General features: G+C 35.2%; 1 protein-coding gene across 2 annotated transcripts in view; it reads left to right on the top strand.

The window, feature by feature from the left end:
- OLFM3 (olfactomedin 3) overlaps positions 1-20,407 on the top strand; it is a 225,502-nt gene extending 205,095 nt beyond the window's left edge. For both annotated transcript variants that reach the window (XM_005678030.3, XM_005678029.3), the window contains exons 5-6: positions 16,090-16,196; positions 17,326-20,407. In XM_005678030.3, coding sequence (XP_005678087.2) covers positions 16,090-16,196; positions 17,326-18,003 — 785 coding nt within the window. In that variant the 3' untranslated portion in view covers positions 18,004-20,407. The remainder of the gene's footprint in view (positions 1-16,089; positions 16,197-17,325) is intronic.

The raw sequence follows: 21,366 nt of genomic DNA, 5'->3' as shown, positions 1-21,366 counted from the left end.
GCAATCTTGATTCCAGCTTGTGCTTCATCCAGCCCAGCAAATATAGATATCAAATAGCAGTAACATTAGTATTTACTTTTTTATTTAATAAGATGAATGCTCTTTGATTAATTGATATGACCTTACAAAATACTGAAAATAGTTCTCACATCACAAGTACTTCAGTTTAGATTATCGGTAGCCCTCAGATCCCCATTCACTTAACAAAGAGGCCAATGCCACAACCAATGATTCTAACTCATTTATTTTTTTTTTTCTAGTCTCACTTTATTTTATTTTTTATTTTTTATTTTTTATTTTTTATTTTTTAATTTTTTATTTTTTTTAAATTTTAAAATCTTTAATTCTTACATGCGTTCCCTTTTGTCCCAAGAATGGTTTAGGACATTTGGGTACTTTTCACCATCACGTCATGTTTATGCCAATTCATCAAAACCATTTACTGAGACTCTATGAGCAAAGAGGTTTGCTATTGGCTTAATTACAATACAGAAAACATTTCCAGGTAGAGAGAGACAGCCCTGACACTGTGAGAGTCACACTGGTTCCTAAAAAAGTCTTCATATGTTTTCATTAGAAAAAGAATTACTCCAATTTCAATGGAAGCACTTGGTTAGGTACATATATTTACATCAGAAAATACAAATATATATATATATATAAAACTTTGTGTAACACTAAGTTATAATTTGAGTAACACTTTACTTATTTTGTGTAATCCCTGAAAATTTGTACAGATTGGACCAACTTATCTCTGTGAAAACTTTAAGCTGCCTACCCAGCAGTATCTCATAAAGAAGTGCCTGAATATCAAAATATTAAAACATACAGACTCAGAAAATAGATGTTAAATAAAATTAGGATCATTCACAGTAAATGTAGAGGGGAAAAAACAAACATATCAGGAGTTTGGTGTTCCAAAAAGGTCTAAAATCCAGCTACTATGGTGCTCAGATGTAGAGTGGGATACTGAATAATTATGATATCAGCAATATAGTAACAGGAGCAAGAAGGCTTATCCATCAGTGACATCTTTGTTCTTCACAAAAGCCTTAACACACAACAGGCAATTAATAGAGTGTAAAAATGGACTGGTGAAAGAAAATAAAACTGAAACTATGAGGAATACATTTCCACTCACCTTTGCAGTTGATTGTTTTTAGGGAAAATATCAGTGTATGTCACATGAATTTTAAGAAACTAAAAAACAAACGTATCATTGCCTGCAAAGTTTAACTTAGTGAGGTCGTGAGGAGGAATCATAAGTCACTGAGACCACTAGGGCACCATTCAGCTTATTTCTTCTAGGGAATTAAAGTTTTAGAGAAAATAAAAATTAGAAGAAAAAAAAAAAAGCTTCAACAGCAATGCACCCTAGTGGCCTGAATAAGGTCCAGTAATGCTGTTTCCTAAGTACTTAATATTCTCCTGTGAGGGACTCAATAAAGTCCCCTGTGCTTAATTAAATCATATCACATTCCAAGGCCTGCAAACTATAATTATATGCCTGTGAGAATCTAACTGGAAAAGCACAGTTAATGCTCTTGCACAACCCCTGAGATCACCAATAGAAATCTAATGTAGATTATAATCAGGCTTTCTGACTTTCCAGCCCTTTACACTCCCCTCCCACTTCCTTATGTTAGTTCTATTTTAGGGCAATGGTTTGGTTCCATCTAGTGAAGTACAAGATACACCCTTCTATTACAGGAACAGTTCTGAGCCTTGATGTTTAATAGAAGTAATAGCGTTAGAAACTTGAAATTGTAAGTAAATTCAACTTCGGTTACAATCTTTATCATGTTTACACCAAATTAGTTGTAAAAGAAAAACCAAATTGTCTTTGTGACAATAATCTTATTTGTACATTCAATAAATGTTTATTAATCTTCAGTGTGTACTGGCACTTAACCAGGTATTTGGGATACAAAGGTGAGTAGCAGGCAGTGTCCTTCTACTGCCAAGAAGCTTGCATTATCATGGGGAATAAACACATAGGCAGACAACTGCAGCAATGCTGAGAGCCTACTGCTTGACAGACACACTGCCAGCTTTTTTATGTATGTTAGTCATAACTGCTGCAAGAACTGTGGGTCGGGTATTATTACTAGCAATTTATGGAACAGATACTCAGCTTAAATTTGCCAAAAGTACATGTTGGAGGCAGCAACTCTAATCCCAAATCCTTCTGTGTTCAAAGATGGAGATTTCTTTCTCACACATGGTATCTTTTGTTGGGTACATAATAAAAGAGCCACAATGGGCTTCCCTTGTGGCTCAGCTGGTAAAGAATCTGCATTGCAGGAGACCTGGGTTTGATCCCTGGGTTGGGAAGATCCCCTGCAGAATGAAAAGGCTACCCAAGCCCATATTCTGGCCTGGAGAATTCCATGGACTGTATAGTCTATGGGGTTGCAAAGAGTTGGACACAAATGAGCAACTTTCACTTTCACTTTAGTAACAGAGAAATGCTCAGGATATCACAGTACATTTAACCCAGTAAATAGAACCCAATTGCTGTAGAATGAAGTCAGAGTCATTTTTTATTCTTCCCTTCACTTCACTTGCACACAATTACCACATCTTTACCTCTCCCTCACGGATTTCTCAAAACCACCTCTTTGCATCCACACTTCCACCACCCTAATCCAGAACACCATTCATCACCACTCAGATGGAATATTACAAAGACCTCCGAAGCACTCCCCTTACCTGAAGTCATTCCTGCTCCACCACAAATACATATTTATACTCTTTTTGAAATGCAAATCTAATTCTATCACACCATGTTTAAGTGATTTTCCTTTAAAATTAAATCTAAATAGCTGTTCATGGTGTGTTTCAATGACATGGATTCTGTCTCACTCTGCATTTTCTCTCCAATTCTCATCATGTACTCACTCTAAGCATTAGTCATTCTAATCTTTTCAATTTCTCAATCTTGCATGCTTCTTCACCTCCTGGACTCTGAATTTCCTCTCCATCTTACTTATTTAAATTTGAAGCTTGCTTTTTAATTTTAGACCAGATACCAACTTTTCTATGGAGACTTCTCTGGTTGCTCCTTAACATGGATGAATTCCCTTAGCATAGTCTCCCACATGCCCCCACCCCTCTTGCCCATGGCACTTCAGATATTTTACACAAAATGCCCATTTGCTTTTCTTTAATCTCGACTACCTTATGGAGTTATCCCTGCACTGAGAAGTCAGGAATCATCTGTGTCTTGTTTCAGTTGAATCTATATACAGTATGATAAAATATCTGAAACATAATAGGTAAAAATTAGTGTCTATAAAGGCTCTGAGAGCAAATACTATTTTTAAAATAAAAAGCTTTATGTTGCTTTCAAGAAATAAATCAGTGTACGTCAACTATAAAATACTATTTTGGGGGGAAAAAAGACAACAAAAACACAACCTTTTTTTTAGTCTTGGTTTTTTTTTCAACCTGTTCTCTTAAGAGCAATGCAGTATTTCATTCAGAATACCTGGTATTTGGCTCTAGTTACCACTTAAAGCAAAAGATAGTAAAAATCCTCAGTGAAAGGAAGAATTAACAGAAAAGTCAAACTGTGCCTGAGATTTAAGTTGGAGATTTAATGGAATAAATTTATAAGAATACCTCCTCAAATTAAATTGAGAACTTCTCTGGTGGCTCAGACAGTAAAGCATCTGCCTACAATGTGGGAGATCCTGGTTTGAGCCCTGGGTTGGGAAGATTCCCTGGAGAAGGAAATGGTGATCCACTCCAGTACTCTTGCCTGGAAAATCCAATGGATGGAGGTTCCTGATAGGCTACAGCCCATGGGGTCGCAAAGAGTAAGACACGACTGAGTGATTTCACTTTCACATTTATTAAGGAGTCCTATTCTTCCCAAGTGAAGAATAGCACTTTTCACTGTGAAGAATAGCACTTCCTAAGTCCTATTCTTCCTAAGTGAAAGAGAAGAGTGAAAAACTTGGCTTAAAACTCAACATTCAGAAACTAAGATCATGGCATCTGGTCCCATCACTTCATGGCAAATAGACAGGGAAACAATGGAAACAGTGAGAGATTTTACTTTGGTGGTGGTGGGGGGCTCCAAAATTACTGCAGATGGTAACTGCAGCCATAAAATTAAAAGACGTTTCCTCCTTGGAAGAAAAGCTGACCAACCTAGACAGTATATTAAAAAACAAAGACATTACTTTGTCAACAAAGGTCTGTCTAGTCAAAGCTACAGTTTTTCCAGTAGTCATGTATGGATGTGAGAGTTGGACTACAAAGAAAGCTGAGTGCTGAAGAAATGATGCTTTTGAACTGTGGTTTTGGAGAAGACTTTTAAGAGTCCTTTGGACTGCAAGGAGATCCAACCATCAATCCTAAAGGAAATCAGTCCTGAATATTCATTGGAAGGACAGATGCTGAAGCTGAAACTCCAATAGTTGGGCTACCTGATGCAAAGAACTGACTCACTGGAAGAGACTCTGATGCTGGGAAATTTGAAGGTGGGAGGAGATGGGGACGGCAGAGGATGAGATTGTTGGATGGCATCAAGGACTCAAAGGACATGAGTTTGAGTAAACTCTGGGAATTGGTGATGGATAGGGAAGCCTGGCATGCTGCAGTCCATGGGGTTGCAAAGAGTCAGACTTGAATGAGTGACTGAACTGAACTGATTCTTCCTAAAATTTAAAATTACAATATAAAATGCTACTTCTCTAGTGTCCATGAACTTTATAATTCATTATTCTGGAACCCTGAGGTCCTAGTGATTTTAGGACATTTTGGGAGTACTTTATATATTTTGTTCTACCATAAATTTTTTATTATTTTTCTTTTCTATGTCCTACATTTTTCTAGATTGCAACTAAATTATAAGCCTTTTAATAATATAAAACCTGTGTTTTTCAGAGGCAAGTGTGAATTTCCAAATTACTGGTTTTCAGGATACAATTCTACTCCATTTAGTTTGGATATTAAATCGGTTTCTCCTTAAAGATGCATGCATAATATAAGTTTTAGCTCAGAAAAAGTTCAGGCAGTTTTTAAAATAATTTAAGAGTAAAATTCTGTTAATTTTGGATAGTGGAGGTATTTAGAGACATGTTATTCTTGATCCCATTTACCAGACACCCACTGAAAACTCATTCTAAGCCATGCAATATAGCATTTATATGTCCATTCTTATCCCCCAACTTTCCTTCAGCAGCACAGTTGGTGAGATTAGACATGTAAATAAAAGGTTAAATAATATAAATATAAACAGATTTTACTATCCAATATATGATGGAGACAAACCTAAGCAGCTTTAATAAACAGACTTCAAAGATCAAATCATATCTACTTCTTCCTACATGAGTTCTCCAACAGCCTTAAGTAAAAAGAAATAACATTCAGTCATAAACATATTTGCCACTTCATTTATTTATATGGTGATGGCCTTAGGATTCAAAGCCTGAGCTACTAGTCCAGGATATTACAAAGTACAATTATATATTAAAGAAATAAACAAAAAGACAGATGGTTTTTACGCTTCATTGATCCAAACAACTGATCTTCCTGTGGAATCCCAAATGATATCTTTTCCTGAACTACTTACTGATAAATATAGATTGCAACTGATCATAAAAAAATTAATGTCTCAAAATCCTCAGAGTATTAAAATGGTTACTCTTTTCAACTGCCCATTCAGTATATTTTCTGAACATACAACCATGCATATGTAGAACAGTATAAAATGTTAATATTTTCGTGTGTCCCACAGCAAACAGAAGAGCACAGCAGGAGAGAATCAATGAAGCAAGACTTGTAACTTCCTTCTATGCCAATCATTTTTGCAGGAACATTTATCTTTCAGGCATTTGGGGAAATTATCCTTTCTGTCTGGCTTCCTTTGTTCTCTTAGGAAGTGAGAGAAAAGTAGGAAAAATAATGTTTATTTGAGCAAAAGCCAGTTTGAGGGAATCAAGAAACAGAAATGACTTTTTTTTTCTTATTTTACTTTGTAACTTCTGTGCTCAGTCAGAATGAGAATACCTGTGTTTACTTAATACTACCACAAATTATAACTAAAAAAGTGGCCAGTTTTTATACATTCCTATAATTCTAAGTTATTAATTTCACTTGACAAGATGAACTTTGGCTTAGGAATCTAATAACTATTTCTAAAATAAGCTTCTATCCATTACATGTCCCCTTAGAGTAACAAAATGTTAAGCTTCAGAACTTACATCTCAGAGATGAGAAAACTCCATCCTAGAGAATAAGTACATAATCCAATATTATATGATGATTTAATATTATGACTCAGAAACCGATCTCCTATCACTCACCTCACGATTCTAACCTGGATGAAATACACTGCACAAAGAACATTTCCTGAGAAACTGTGGAAGTAAAAACAGAGAGACAAACAAAAACAAAACCATAAAAAGATAGTTCAGTGTTCAGTTTAGTCGCTCAGTCATGTCCGACTCTTTGCGACCCCACGAACCGCAGCATGACAGGCCTCCCTGTCCATCACCGACTCCCAGAGTCCACCCAAACCCATATCCATTGAGTTGGTAATGCCACCCAGCTATCTTATCCCCTGTCGTCCCCTTCTCCTCCTGCTCGCAATCTTTCCCAGCATCAGGGTCTTTTCAAATGAGTCAGCTCTTCGCATCAGGTGGCCAAAGTACTGGAATGTCAGCTTCAACATCAGTCCTTCCAATGAACACCCAGGACTGATCTCCCTTAGGATGAACTGGTTGAATCGCCATACTATCCAAGGGACTCTCAAGAGTCTTCTCCAACACCACAGTTCAAAAGCATCAATTCTTCTGCACTCAGCTTTCTTTATAGTCCAATTCACACATCCATACATGACCACTGGAAAAACCACAGTCTTGACTAGATGGACCTTTGCTGGCAAAGTAATGTCTCTGCTTTTTAATATGCTGTCTAGATTGGTCATAACTTTCCTTCCAAGGAGTAAGCGTCTTTTAATTTCATGGCTGCAATCACCATCTATCATCTGCTTATGAAATTCATTTTTTCCATTTGTATTATCAGTTTCTCCCTCTCTACTAGATTATTTATAAAGGCAAACAAATCTTTATTAAGCAACAAGAGTAACATCAGCACAAGATGTTAGAGTAACTAAATTTTCCCACAACCTCATATTTCTCCACCCTCTTTTCTCTGCTTCTTAGTTAAAATAATCTTTTATAGCTCCTGCTTTAGTTTAGTCTTTTCAAAACCAACTCTAACTCAGCTTCTGATCTCAACATTCTCTTCACCTGATTCTTTTAATCATGAATGACTTCTTGCTGCCAAATTCCATGATCATTTCTTTGATTATTTCTGAACAATCTCTGTATTCCCATGAGGTCAGTAATTCATCCTTCCTAAAACATGTTCTTCTTTAGGATTTCTTAATACTACACTATTTTCCCTATTGCATTCATAGCTTCTTATTCAGCTCCTTTACTGGGTGCTATAAATACTGTGATGTCCCAGAATTCTGTTCTATATGCTTTCCTCTTCTTTGTGTGTGCCCTCTCGTCAAGGCTCTGGCTTCCACTAACATCAATGTGCTGAAGACTCTGAACATTGTCTCAGAAGGGTGTCCGCTATCTAGATTTGTATACTGTCATCTCTGCCTCTCTACTGGTAAGGATAATAGTCATGAAGCAACGTAAAATAATTCATACAGTATTCTTGAGTTTTGTTTCTAAACCCATTCGTTCCTGAGCATTTAATCTGAGTAAATGACCCTATAATCTGAACATCTGAACAAGTCAATATCTCAATTATTTTTCAATTTAAGATTTTCTTTCTCTTTCTACTTCATACTCTAACATCTAATCCAAAGCCTGGTCCCACTGACTTTATCCAAGAAAGAAAAAAATATTTATAACCCAAATATATCTACTTTTCTCCATCTTCATTCAGTTCAGTTGCTCAGTCATGTCTGACTCCTTGTGACCTGATGGATTAGAGCACACCAGGCCTCCCTGTCCATCACCAACATCCACAGTTTATTGAAACTCATGTCCATTGAGTCAGTGATGTCATCCAACCATTTTGTCCTCTGTCATCCCTTCTCCTCCCGCCTTCAAGCTTTCCCAGAATTAGGGTCTTTTCCAATAAGTCAGTTCCTCGCATCAGGTGGCCCAAATATTGGAGTTTCAGCTTCATCATCAGTCCTTGCAATGAATATTCAGGACTGATTTCCTTTAGGATGAACTGGTTGGATCTCCTTGCTGTCCAAGGGACTCTCGAGAGTCTTCTCCAACACCACAGTTCAACAGCAGCAATTCTTCCATGCTCAGCTTTCTTTATATTTCAACTCTCACATTCATACATGACTACTGGAAAAAACAGCTTTGACTAGACATTACTTTGTTGGCAAAGTAATGTTTCTGCTTTTTAATAAAGTGTCTAGGCTGGCCATAACTTTTCTTCCAAGGAGTAAGCATCTTTTGATTTCATGGCTGCAGTCACCATCTGCAGTCATTTTAGAGCCCCAAAACAAAGTCTGTCACTGTTTCCACTGTTTCCCCATCTATTTGCCATGAAGTGATGGGACCAGATGCCATGATCTTAGTTTTCTGAGTGTTAAGTTTTAAGCCAACTTTTTCACTCTCCTCTTTCACTTTCATCAAGAGGCTCTTTAGTTCTTCACTTTCTGCCATAAGAGTTGTGTCATCTGCATATCTGAAGTTATTGATATTTCTCCCAACAATCTTGGTTCCAGCTTGTGCTTCATCCAGTCTTCATTACCACTTTCATTATCTCTCATCTGCCCAATGTGATAACTTTCAATGTTTGCCTATATCTCCTCTACAATTAATTTTCTACATATAGCTAGAGTGATCTTTTTTAAATACAACTCACATTTTGTCACTTTCTCATTTTGTTAAAATCCTCTGATAGCTTTCCATTACACCTAGAATAAAATTCAAATATGTACTGTGATTTTGCAAAGCTTTATTCTATTCACTACTACAACCTCACCATCTACTTTTCAAGTTTTCTCCAGATACACTGGCCTTTTTCATTTTTAATTCAGTTTTCCTTTTAACTCTCAAGCATATTCAAATTCAGTTCCTTTGCATGGACAATAATAATAGCTAAGATTTATTGAACTATAATAATGGCTAATATTTATTAATTAACTGTATATCAAACACTAATCAAAACACTTGGCATATATTTTTATATAATTCTCCCAATAACTGTTTGAGTTAGGTATTGTTACTGCTGTTACCCACCAGACACTGAGAAGTTACCAACTGTTCAAGACCCCCAGGGAGTGAGTAATAAAATCAGGATTCAAATCCAGGCATATTTCTTAAACCATGCTTCCAATTACTTTAGAATCCTGCCTTCCTCTAGTTGATTCACAGTCTAAACATATCTCTCTTCAAGGATCCATAGCTTCCTCCTTGTCAATTAGATCCCAAATTAAACATCACCTTCTTTGAAAGGTATTCCCTACCCACCCATCTAAAGCAGTTCCCCAGTCCCTCTTTATCAAATTACTCTACTTAAATATACACTGAATTTATTCTTATCTGATCTATTGGCTAGGTTGCTTATTTTTCATTTATTTTCTCACTCTTCCCATCAAAATGTAAGCTTCACCAGAACAGAGCGGTTATGTCTTTCTCATCACTGTCTTTCTCATCATTCTCAACTCAGTTCAGTGGCTCATTCAGGTCCAGCTCTTTGTGACCCCATGAATGACAGCATGCCAGGCTTCCCTGTCCATCACCAGTTCCCAGAGCTTACTCAAACTCATGTCTATCGTGAAGGTGATGCCATCCAACCATCTTATCCTCTGTCATTCCCTTGTCCTCCGGCCTTCAATCCTTCCCAGCATCAGGGTGTTTTCCAGTGAGTCAGTTCTTCGTATCAGGTGGCCAAAGTATTGGAGTTTCAGCTTCAGCATCAGTCCTTCCAATAAATATTTAGGACTGATTTCCTTTAGGATGGACTGGTTGGATCCCCTTGTAGTCCAAGGGACTTTCAAGAGTCTTCCTCAATACCACATTTCAAAAGCATCAATTCTTAAATGCTCATCTTTCTTTATAGTTCAACTCTCACATCCATACATGACTACTGGAAAAACCATAGCCTTGACTAGACTGACCTTTGTTGGCAAAGCAATGTCTCTGCTTTTGATATGCTGTCTAAGTTGGTCTTAATTTTTCTTTCAAGGAGTGTTTTTTAATTCCATGGATGCAGTCACCATCTGCGGTAATTTTTGAGCCCCCCCAAATAAAGTCTGTCACTGTTTCCTCATCTATTTGCCATGGAGCAATGGGACAAGATGCCATGATCTTAGTTTTCCGAATGTTGAGTTTTAAGCCAAATTTTTCACTCTCCTCTTTCACTTTCAAGAGGCTCTTTAGTTCTTCTTCACTTTCTGCAATAAGTATGGTGTCATCTGCATATCTGAGGTTATTGATATTTCTCCCGCAAGGCAATCTTGATTCCAGCTTGTGATTTATCCAGCCCAGCATTTCGCATGATGTACTCTCCATATAAGTCAAATAAGCAGGGTGACAATATATAGACTTGACATATTCTTTTCCCAATTTGGAACCAGTCTGTTGTTTCATGTCTAGTTCTAACTGTTGCTTCTTGACTTGCATACAGATTTATCAGGAGGCAGTAAGGAGCTCTGGTATTCCCATCTCTTGAAGAATTTTCCACAGCTTTAAGGCTTTGGCATCTGGAACTCTCTGGTTCCTCTGCTTTTTCTAAATCCAGCTTGAAATTCTGGAAGTTCATGGTTCACATACTGTTGAAGCCTGGCTTGGAGAATTTTGAGCATTACTTTGCTAGCCTGTGAGAGGAGTGCAATTTTATGGTTGTTTGAGCATTCTTTATGATTGCCTTTCTTTGAATCTGGGATGAAAACACCTTTTCCAGTCCTGTGGCCACTGCTGAATTTTCCAGATTTGCTGGCATATGAGTGCAACACTTTCACAGCATTATCTTTTAGGATTTGGAATAGCTCAACTGGAATTCTATCACCTCCACTAGCTTTGTTCAACAAAACAAAAGTAAATTCTTCACTTCAAGTGTACTTTTTACATTAATACTACAAAAACTGGTTTACTGAAAGGCTGTCACTTTGGGATTAAAACTTGTGGTGGGCTGAGCTCAAATTCCAAATGGTACCAGAAAGACAAAGACAATGGTACCAGAAAGATATACAGAGAAAAATCAAAGTACACAAAACACAAAGTTCTTAAGGGTTCATAGGATCTTCCCTGGCCAGATTAGATACGAAACATTTTTATTTGAAACCAGAGCTAACACAGTTTCACAGGCATATTTTGAAAATGCTTTTCATCTAACTGATAAACCTATTGACTGAAATCTCCCAGAGTCAAATGTTTGTAAATTTATATTGATTTACTAGATAATAGATATGTTACTTTCACACAGATAAGACCACTACCCTTATCAAGTGTTGTTAGACGTAATAAGAAATATAACTCCATTAAACTTATCCTTTCAAGACTCTCACCTTCATTTTTTACAGAGAACAAAACATGGGAGATTAGTTGAATCTGCTTGTTTCTATGTTTGACCATATTCATGGGTATGTTCTGAAGAAGAGTACAGGTCAATGTGGCTTAAAATGAGATAAATTTCTAGTATCTAAGAAGCCTGTGTTAATGAAAGAAGTATTATTATATAGTTCAGTACCCAGGGCTGAATTTCTATAAATTTTATTTATCATCAACAGATATTTAGTGCACTCAATGCTACATCTTTTTTTCTCCAAATAGTTTTGGTCTGATAAATTCTACTTAACTTTCCTTGCCAGTGGAATTCAAAAAAGGAAAAGAAGAGGAACAGAAAGGATAGCATGTAAACAATCATATTTTGAGAAGCTAGAACCTATGAACCTATTTTGTCTTCCTGTTCACCTTATACCCTCAGTATCTAGCACAGTCCTGGTACATAGTAAATTCTCAGCAAATGGTTGTTTAAAAAAACTTATTTCACATTTCAATCATAACTCTTTATTTCACCCTCTATCATATTTCAGAGAAAAATCCTACTGCTGCAAGGGGAAAGCAAAGTCATTTTTAGTTGAGGTTTAGAAGCTTTTAACCTCTGGTGTAATTTCTTTCTTAATTCCTGGTCTAAACAATATAAGGCTTAGCAGTATCTCTTTGCCATATAGATACAACGCTGGGGTAGAGCCAAATGCTTCAGAAGCCAAGATACCCCAAACCACCGAAGTGTTATCAGTTTCTAGAAATGCTGATTCATAAGATTCATAGTGAGTATCCTAGTCCCAAAAAGCATTAAGCCCGGAAAACAACTTAACACCTAAAGTATGCATATGGCTGAAGGAAATATGAGCTTGGCATCTTCTTGCTTTGTCCAAGCTATATTTCAGTCTCCAGGCACTGGAGGCCACCTACAGCAACCAGGTCAATTTTGCTGAGAAGACAGGTTAAAAACCCCAGTTCGAGGTTTCACTTTATGGTCTGTCCATCTAAAATGTTATATTAAAATTTGTAACTTCAAAATCTCTATTTGCTTTCAGTATCAAAACAGTCTGACATCATCATAATTTATTACTGATTGTGTTACCATTTGGTCATTTCCTCTGGGTATAAAGTTTGTGGGGGTAAACATTATTTTATATTTATATTTCATATTTGGTATATTATATTGGTCTATCTCCAGAACTAATTTAAACTGGCATCTGAGATTCTTTGTTTGTTCTTTTTAAGATCATATAATGTTATTCACCTTTGAAAGATATTTTTAAAGACATTTTAATCTAATTATTCCTTCTATAGAGAATAGATATTCAATAGCTGCATATTCTTCCAAGGTCATAATCACTTACTATTCTGAAACAAAAAACAATTCTAGTGGAATCACATGATCAGTACCTTTTAGTACAGCTCCTGCAAATGTATTAACCAATGTTATTGCTTACTAGCTTATCTTAACACCTATATGAAGTGACTGATGAATGTTAAAATTCATAATATGGATTTTACCTTTTTAAGATAAAAAAAAACTGTAGAGAGAGAGATTGCATTATTAATTGTAAAACAGGGCAAGAAGTTTAGAGAACATAATTTCAATCTAGTGTTTACAGCCCTTAAATCAAATTAAAATGCAGAGGATTCACAGCTTCCAATTCTGGAGACTATTTGCATCTTCAATTTCCAGCTACCTCTTAGACCTGCAAGGAAGCAGGCAAATAAAAATCTGGGAATGATTTTTTAATAAGCAGTATATAAATGTGACTTTTGCTTTTTTAATGTCCATTTTTAAGTTTTTGCAACTATATTAATGTTTTAAATTATAATTCAATATTGTATGTGTATGGCTAGAATGAACAGCAATAGTCACCTCCTCTGCACCCACTGGCACTAACAGGTTAGAGGAAGAATTTCAAAATGGCAACCACCAGTACTGGCCTCAGCAAGGTGGCCTGAGATTGCAAAATTGCTCCCACCAGTGTCTCAGTCCACAGGTAGTATCCCAATTGCTTTACACATCTCCAGAAGATGCTGAAAGATCAGGAAGTGGATCCTCTTCACCTATGGTCCATGAACTTTTTAATCTGGTGCTTTGTTTTTCTCTTGTCAAGAGGCCCACCTCCGCCTCTTCTACCCATCTCAATGCTGTCCTCTTACCCTTTGCTGCGGAGGCTCTGTTCATTCAGCTTTCAGATCCCTTTCCAAGGGAATACTCCTCCATTGGAACTATTCCACATGTAGTTGCGGATTTGCTGTATCCATGGAAGAAGGCGAGTTCAGGGTCTTCCTGCACTGCCATTTTCAGTGTTCTTAGAGGCGGAGTCCCTTACTTCTCTTCAAAGCAGAGCAGCTCCATCCTCAGCTCTTATCTTCTTTGCATAGACATGATTGCATCTCATTTAATCCTACACCTTTAATTAATTACCATTCTCCATCACTTTCTGCCTTCTAGAAATTTGTTAAAAATTTCTTCTCCTCTCACCACTTTTGTACCATTCTCTTTGTTTTGACCCCCGCCCCCACTTTTACTTCTTTACCATCATTTTGATGAGACCTTGCAAAATAAAGGCAATAAAAGCACTATTATCTATGTCAGTTACTTTTCATATTTCACCTACATTTGGTATTTTTATTTTGTTCAAAGAAATAATTTATTGTTCACACCTAAGGAGGAAGCCACATATTTTACTTTGTGGTGTTTTCTTAGTAAAAGGGATGTCTTTCTATCTATCTCAATGTACATATACTTTAAATTTTCATGCACTTTTATCATCTGTGCATTTACAAATATTTATGTAAGCCACCATTAAAGATTACATAGCTTTCAGTTATTGAGTGCATTCAGAGAATACATTCAACTTGTACTCTTTCAGGATACCTTTGGGGCTTCCCACATGGTGCCATGGTAAAGAATCTACCTGCAATGCAGGAGACCTGAGTCCATTCCCTTGGTCAGGAAGACCCCCTGGAGTAGAAGATGACAACCCTCTCTAGTATTCTTGACTGGAAAATGTCATGGACAGAGGACCCTGGCTGGCTAAAGTCCATGGGGTTGCAAAGAGTCAGACATGACTAAGCACAACCCAGGATATATTTACCTTTTTCTAGTTCAAACTGATACGTTTTACTCACATACTGTTCATGCTAATAGGTTTAACCAACCATCTTGCTATTCAGTATAAATAATGCCACTCAACTTCTGATTGGCTCAGTTTATCCAGTCTTGGGAAATTATAAAGTAACTCACATATAAAATGTACAACGATGCTATCACATCTAGTTTTCTCAAAAAAAAAAAAAAGAAGAAATATCTTCAGCTTAGACTTTATAAAAAGCTGGAGATTACTTACTGTGTAGTTATCAATGAAGTAATAGAATAAAATATAATGTTATCATTTATCATCTTTCTGGCTGCATCCTTACTATTCTGTCAATTACAAATTATTCTTATGATTAACATACATAGAGAAAAATTAGTCAAGATAAGCCCTAAGCTACAATTAGTTTTGCCCTTTATTTGCTTTGGGGAAATGTTCTTTTCTTTCCAAACACACAGGAACCAACAGGTACTAAGGAGAATTTTATCAATTCTAAAGACAGGTAGAGGTGAATAAACAGCATGGGCCATATAGAACAATTTTTTTAAGTGGAAAAAAGAACAGAAAGGAAAAAGTGGTGTAAATAATAGGAAATATTTCTTTGTTTAGACCAAAGTCAACATTGATAGACACTCAGAATGTGTATGATAAATTACTTTTAAATTTTGCTGTTAAAAAAAAAATTCACAAAATGCCTGGGTTCCTTTTTCATTTAGACTTTAGCACTTATGATGCCTAAGCTCTTCCTAAGATTTTATTTATAACTAGAGTGATAAAAAGTATAATTTTTCAGCAAAGTCATTAATTTTTATCATTTATTATATCAGTTGATACTCTGTATCTTTCATGGCATGGGATGACAGGGTCTGAGGGCTTGACTTTTGAGGGATTTTTTTCCCTTGTACTAAAGCTTAGGGCTGCTCTACCAGACCTAAAGGCATTTTACCCTTCAAAACTTTACCTCATTCAGGCAGACTGTGATTACAGTGTTATTATTACATTCTATAAAAACAACTTTCACAGGAGCTGCTCATTTACCAGTAGAAACTGAAAGTCAGCTTATAGAATTCTTTCTGGCTGATAAAGGTAGTCCAAAGTCTAAAAGCATGAAGAGAGAGGGTCAGGTGAGGGGAAGCTGAGCTGAAGATCAGGTAAACAGGTCCATGGATAGTTTTTAACTTTTCTGACTACTTACAAACAGCAGCTGAATTGGTAAAATGACTTTCTTCGTTTATTTCTGTCCAGATTATAGAAATAATTTCTCATTTTAAAACTCCACACTTTGGATTTATAGCACTGAAAAGCCACTACTTGTGATTCAAATTATGGTTAAATCCTAGCACCCAACATGAATGATCATTTATTTAGAATAAGTGATATTAATTCTCTTTGTTTTGTTTTAGGATTCGTTTCTTTGCTGTTGGTGTAAATATGTGTGTTGGAATCATTGGCCATTTTCACCCAACATGTTTATATTACTCTATTTTCAGCCTGTGGCAAACTGATGAAAATCACAGGCCCAATTACAGTCAAGACATCTGGAACCCGATTTGGCGCTTGGATGACAGATCCTTTAGCATCTGAGAAAAATAACAGAGTATGTTGCTTCCTCAAATACCTTCTCTTAGAATTATGTTTTATTAAATTTTATGTCTACTGGACTATTCACTCGTTTTCAAGGACATCAATTGCTACTTGAAAAGTACTATACTTACTGTTTGCAAATATTTTCAGTTTGATAATATTAACTTATCTACAGATATATGTCAAACTTACTTTAGTAAAATGTTCTATCCTATAATTTATCAGTATAGTGAGCCTACTTTTTATTGGTTTTAAACCTGTTTTATGCTTTTAAAAGGCTAATTATAAGTGGACAAAATTCTCCATATACTCCTTCTATAATTTGCTCCTTAGTGGAAAAAAAAAAAAAAAAAAACACTGAATAAGTAAAAATCTCAAGAGTTAACCAGTTCACTAAATAAGCCATATATTCCTAGAATCTAAGGGTAATTTTAAAGAAAACATTGCTGAAAATTTAAGGGTATTTGGCAATATCCGTATTATGAAAATCAATATGTTAGAAACATACTGTGGCTCTATTAATGTTCTATCACTGAACTCAGTATACATTAGGATTCTCAAGAGTTATATCCAAACAAATTATATCCAATGAACTTTAGTAGCTTAATTAGTAAAATTATTTCATTAAAAGGTGGTTGTACCTATAGGCTGATCCAATGAGCAATTATTACTTGAAAGTTCTGTGGTGTCCATAAAGGGAAAATAAGTTGAATGTACAAAATTAGACCATATATTTTTCAGAGCAAGGAGTGGAACAAATACATTTTCCAAATGTGATGATTTTTGCAATTATCACTAATCAAGTTGATCTGGTAAATGAACAAAGTGATGTGTTTTGCATTGACGTATGGTTCACTTAGTGATAAGCATCAAATGATCAAAAAATTTTAAAACAACTAAAAAAGAAAGGACAAAAAAAGCAAATCAATTTCAAGGCAGTACATTGTTCCTTTCTATGTAGGCCATGCCACTGTTTTTTGTCAAAGTCTGCAGTACTATCACACTAAAGCAGGTAAGTGGAAAGACAACGTTCCAGAGCCTGAGAATGACAATAACAATATGTCCTGATTCTTAGTGTCTTTATTTTGGAATTCTCAAAAACATATATAATTTAATTATTCCATTTTCCCCCTTTTTTCCAGGTTTGGTACATGGACAGTTATACCAACAATAAAATTGTCCGTGAGTACAAATCAATTGCTGACTTTGTCAGCGGGGCTGAATCAAGAACATACAACCTCCCTTTCAAATGGGCAGGAACTAACCATGTTGTCTACAATGGCTCACTCTACTTTAACAAGTATCAGAGTAACATCATCATCAAATACAGCTTTGATATGGGGAGAGTGCTTGCCCAACGAAGCCTGGAATATGCTGGTTTCCACAACGTTTACCCTTACACATGGGGTGGGTTCTCTGACATCGACTTAATGGCTGATGAAATCGGGCTGTGGGCTGTGTATGCAACTAACCAGAATGCAGGCAATATTGTCATCAGCCAACTTAACCAAGATACACTGGAGGTGATGAAGAGCTGGAACACTGGCTATCCCAAGAGAAGTGCAGGGGAATCCTTCATGATCTGTGGGACACTGTATGTCACCAATTCCCACTTAACTGGAGCCAAGGTATATTATTCCTATTCCACCAAAACCTCCACATATGAGTACATGGACATTCCCTTTCATAACCAATACTTTCACATATCCATGCTTGACTACAATGCAAGAGATAGAGCTCTTTATGCCTGGAACAATGGTCACCAGGTCCTATTCAATGTCACCCTTTTCCACATCATTAAGACTGAGGATGACACATAAGCAAATGTAATTTGTTGTCATCAATCTAAACAGTGTCATTTGTGATCAACTCTATAGGACCCCTTCTGTTTTCTCTTTATTATAACTTTCATCATTTCTCCAAAGCATTTTTTATTATAAAGTTGGTGTTTCAAAAAACATCTGAACTTGTATAAATTAACCTGTTTGAAACACATCTTAACTTCTTTATTTACAAGGCCTATCATGTCCTTGTCATGAAAAGCACTAAAAGAGCTTAAGTGGCTAAAGTCATACTTTTACAAAAGATTAATGATCTGCCTTATATTAGAGTCAGAGATTAATGGTGGCTTAAATGCATGAATGTCTTTTTTTTTTTTAATCTGTCATTTTTTACTGTGTTTTGCTCCACATCAGAAAATATTTTGGTAGGAATTAGGGGAAAAACACTTTCCCCTCATTTATTTCTAAAACAGATTTAAAGATCTTATTTATATGAGAAAATAATATTAATCATTTTGCTGTTATACGATTCTCTGATGCGGTGCTGTACATTCATTTTTAAATCTCTTGCTAACACTTTATTGGCAATACGTATTTCTACCATTGTAACCACCATTGTGCAATTGTATCTCTTCACTTCTGTGAAAGTAAGTAATACTTTTTATAAAATACACTGAAGTTTAATCTCAGTAATCATTATGGGTCACTTTTCAAGAGTGGTCAAGAAAGAAGTATCTTCTCAACCTACTCCTTTACATAAGCATTATAACCTAAAAAGAAAATCAAGCCAGATCTCTTACATAGATTCTTTGTTTTACCCCAAGTTTATTGGATCACTGACATGGAATCCTAAAACTGATTCAGTAAAGATGAGCTACTCTGTTCACGCCACTGGAAGCAACCCATATAGTTGCTTGCAAAGATGCAGCTTGGTCACAACTGGACTTGACTCTACTCATTTCTTACACATTCAAATTTTGTTCTTATATAATTAAGTATATTAATGTTTTAACTTAAATTTTACATACAACTGGCAATAATTAACTCCTTATGTAAGGATTCTAAAAGTACATGAAGCACATATGAAAACTCTTAAAATTAAATTTTTGTAATGTCATCTGGACTTATAAATTCTGAAGAGCTGTTGGCAAGATTTGTACAAAAGAAAACTGTGGGAAAACGGGAGTTGCCCAAGTGGTCTAAATGTTTAAATAATCGATTCAGAACACAAGATGGGAAGACAACCCCTTGTTGCCCTGATTCATTGTGTGCAGAAGTGGTGTAATCAAAAAAACAGAGCTTTAATAATATCTTATGTTAATAACACCAAAAACATAATCAATATATATGAAACATGTCACTGTGTTTGGATGTACTTTCTACACACTTAAGGCAGTTTTATGGAAACCAGTGTGGGTTGGTTTTACGATTTAAAAAGTATATTCTATAATAAACAATATATAACTTAAATTGTTGTAAATGTTTAGTTTCACATATACATAATATCATCATTTCCTTTGTAAAGATATAATAAATCAGATAAGGTATTGTATAAAGAAATAATTCTCAAGAGTAATTCATTTCAAATGTCACAAGTAAAATATCATTCTCAAATATCCTACCATCAAAATTTTAGGATGAAAAACTCAATCTTGAAATTGTTGAAATTTAACAATTTCTTTTTTTTAACCTACAAAAAATATGTTAGCATGATTTAATGACCATTCTGTGTTCTTTTGCAATGCTGTCTTCTCTTTGAAACATTTACATATGTTCTCCTCTGCTTTTGAGAGTTAGAAAATTTAGGGGACTCACTTGTCATTGTACACACACTACAAAAATATTAAGCCAATATTTTGTACATCAAGAGTTTGTATGAAGAAAGTCAATTTCAGGAATGAATGAATTTTTAGTAGATGGCCTCTGGTGGATATCTGGGTCTCCATTACTTTCAAAGAAATAATGTAATATGATATCATGTAAATTCAAAATCTGGATGTTCACAGCTTTTTTGTGAGATGTACGGCTTGTTAAGCACTTTATTGTTTCCTATGGCAGAGTTCATCACCATATCCAGTTATAGTGTGTGTGCTGCTAGAGCAAGCACAGATTTTACTACTGTCACTACAATGGGGGTAATATAGGTTTAAAAGTGTGATTCGCATTAAACACAGTTTAAAAGTGTTTTCTTAATAAATTATCAGTTTGTGCCTGAAATAAATAAGAACTTACTCTAATCACTGTTTTTTTTTTAAATGTCCAACAAATAAAATTTATGAGGGAAACATTGACTATTTTAAAATCATACTTGTTATTCAATCGGTAAAGAAATCCAAGCTCAGAAAGTTTTAATTCTAAGTGAACTGTATAACTGGCATTTTTCTGAATTAACCAGATCATTAACAAACTTCTATGTCATTTAAATAATAATATGATCATGGTCTGACTGTGTTTGTGTGACATTTGTTTTTGTGGTACTTGAATCATAATACTTGCTACTTACACATGCACTTATATCTATGCATTCAGAAAATGACAGTGTGTTAGAGAAAGAAAAAGAAAATAATAAGTGTCCATATGTAACATTTCATATAGTGATAAGGTTGTGATAAGATTTATCACGAACTCAAAATCTCTATCTGTGGTTCCTATCACCATATTTATATATTTCATCTTTATAATTCATAGTATTTTCTCTGATGAAATCTTATTTTCATAAAATTGATTTTTAGTACTATCAAGAAAATAGTCTTCAGATCTGAAAGTACCATCAAAAGTACAAATCTTTCAAACAGAAGAATTATTTTAAAAGCATAAATATAAAATTGCACTTATGTTCATCAACAAATGAAACCAGTTGCTTTTCTACTAAGGTAAATTTTACATGTGATAATTCCTTAGGTTTATTCTACTTAAATATGTTTTTTAAAAACCCTATCTGGTCTCCTTAGCACTCAGGATTATCAATTTTTTTCTGAAAAAGCTAAATCTGAATGCAACTGTCAGCAAAATTAAAAGTATCCCTTCAAGTTAGAACAAATACGAAAAACCATCAACACTGCATAATTTCTAAAAGCCAAGCCTTCTAGAAATATGTGCACTTTAAAAAAGAATAAAAAATGGCACCCTTTTGGTAGAAACCAACATAATACTGTAAAGCAATTATCCTTCAATTAAAAATAAATAAAATTTTAAAAATGGCATCTTGCTAACTTGACAAGGTAGGTATGATTGTGTACTTTACTAATGTACAATCTGAGTTCTTATACGACAATATAAAATAATGTCAGTTTATAGATAAAGCATATTTTTCCTCTCCATCATCACATGATAAGTGGACCATGAGAAAAGCTACTATAAAGTGGTCTACCTAGCACAATATACAAGGAACAGTAATTAAAA

The sequence above is a fragment of the Capra hircus genome, chromosome 3, assembly GCF_001704415.2.
Source record: "Capra hircus breed San Clemente chromosome 3, ASM170441v1, whole genome shotgun sequence".
Classification (NCBI taxonomy): Eukaryota; Metazoa; Chordata; class Mammalia; order Artiodactyla; family Bovidae; genus Capra; species Capra hircus.
The sequence above is the reverse complement of the archived record's forward strand: the minus strand, read 5'-3'. Positions and strand labels throughout refer to the sequence as shown.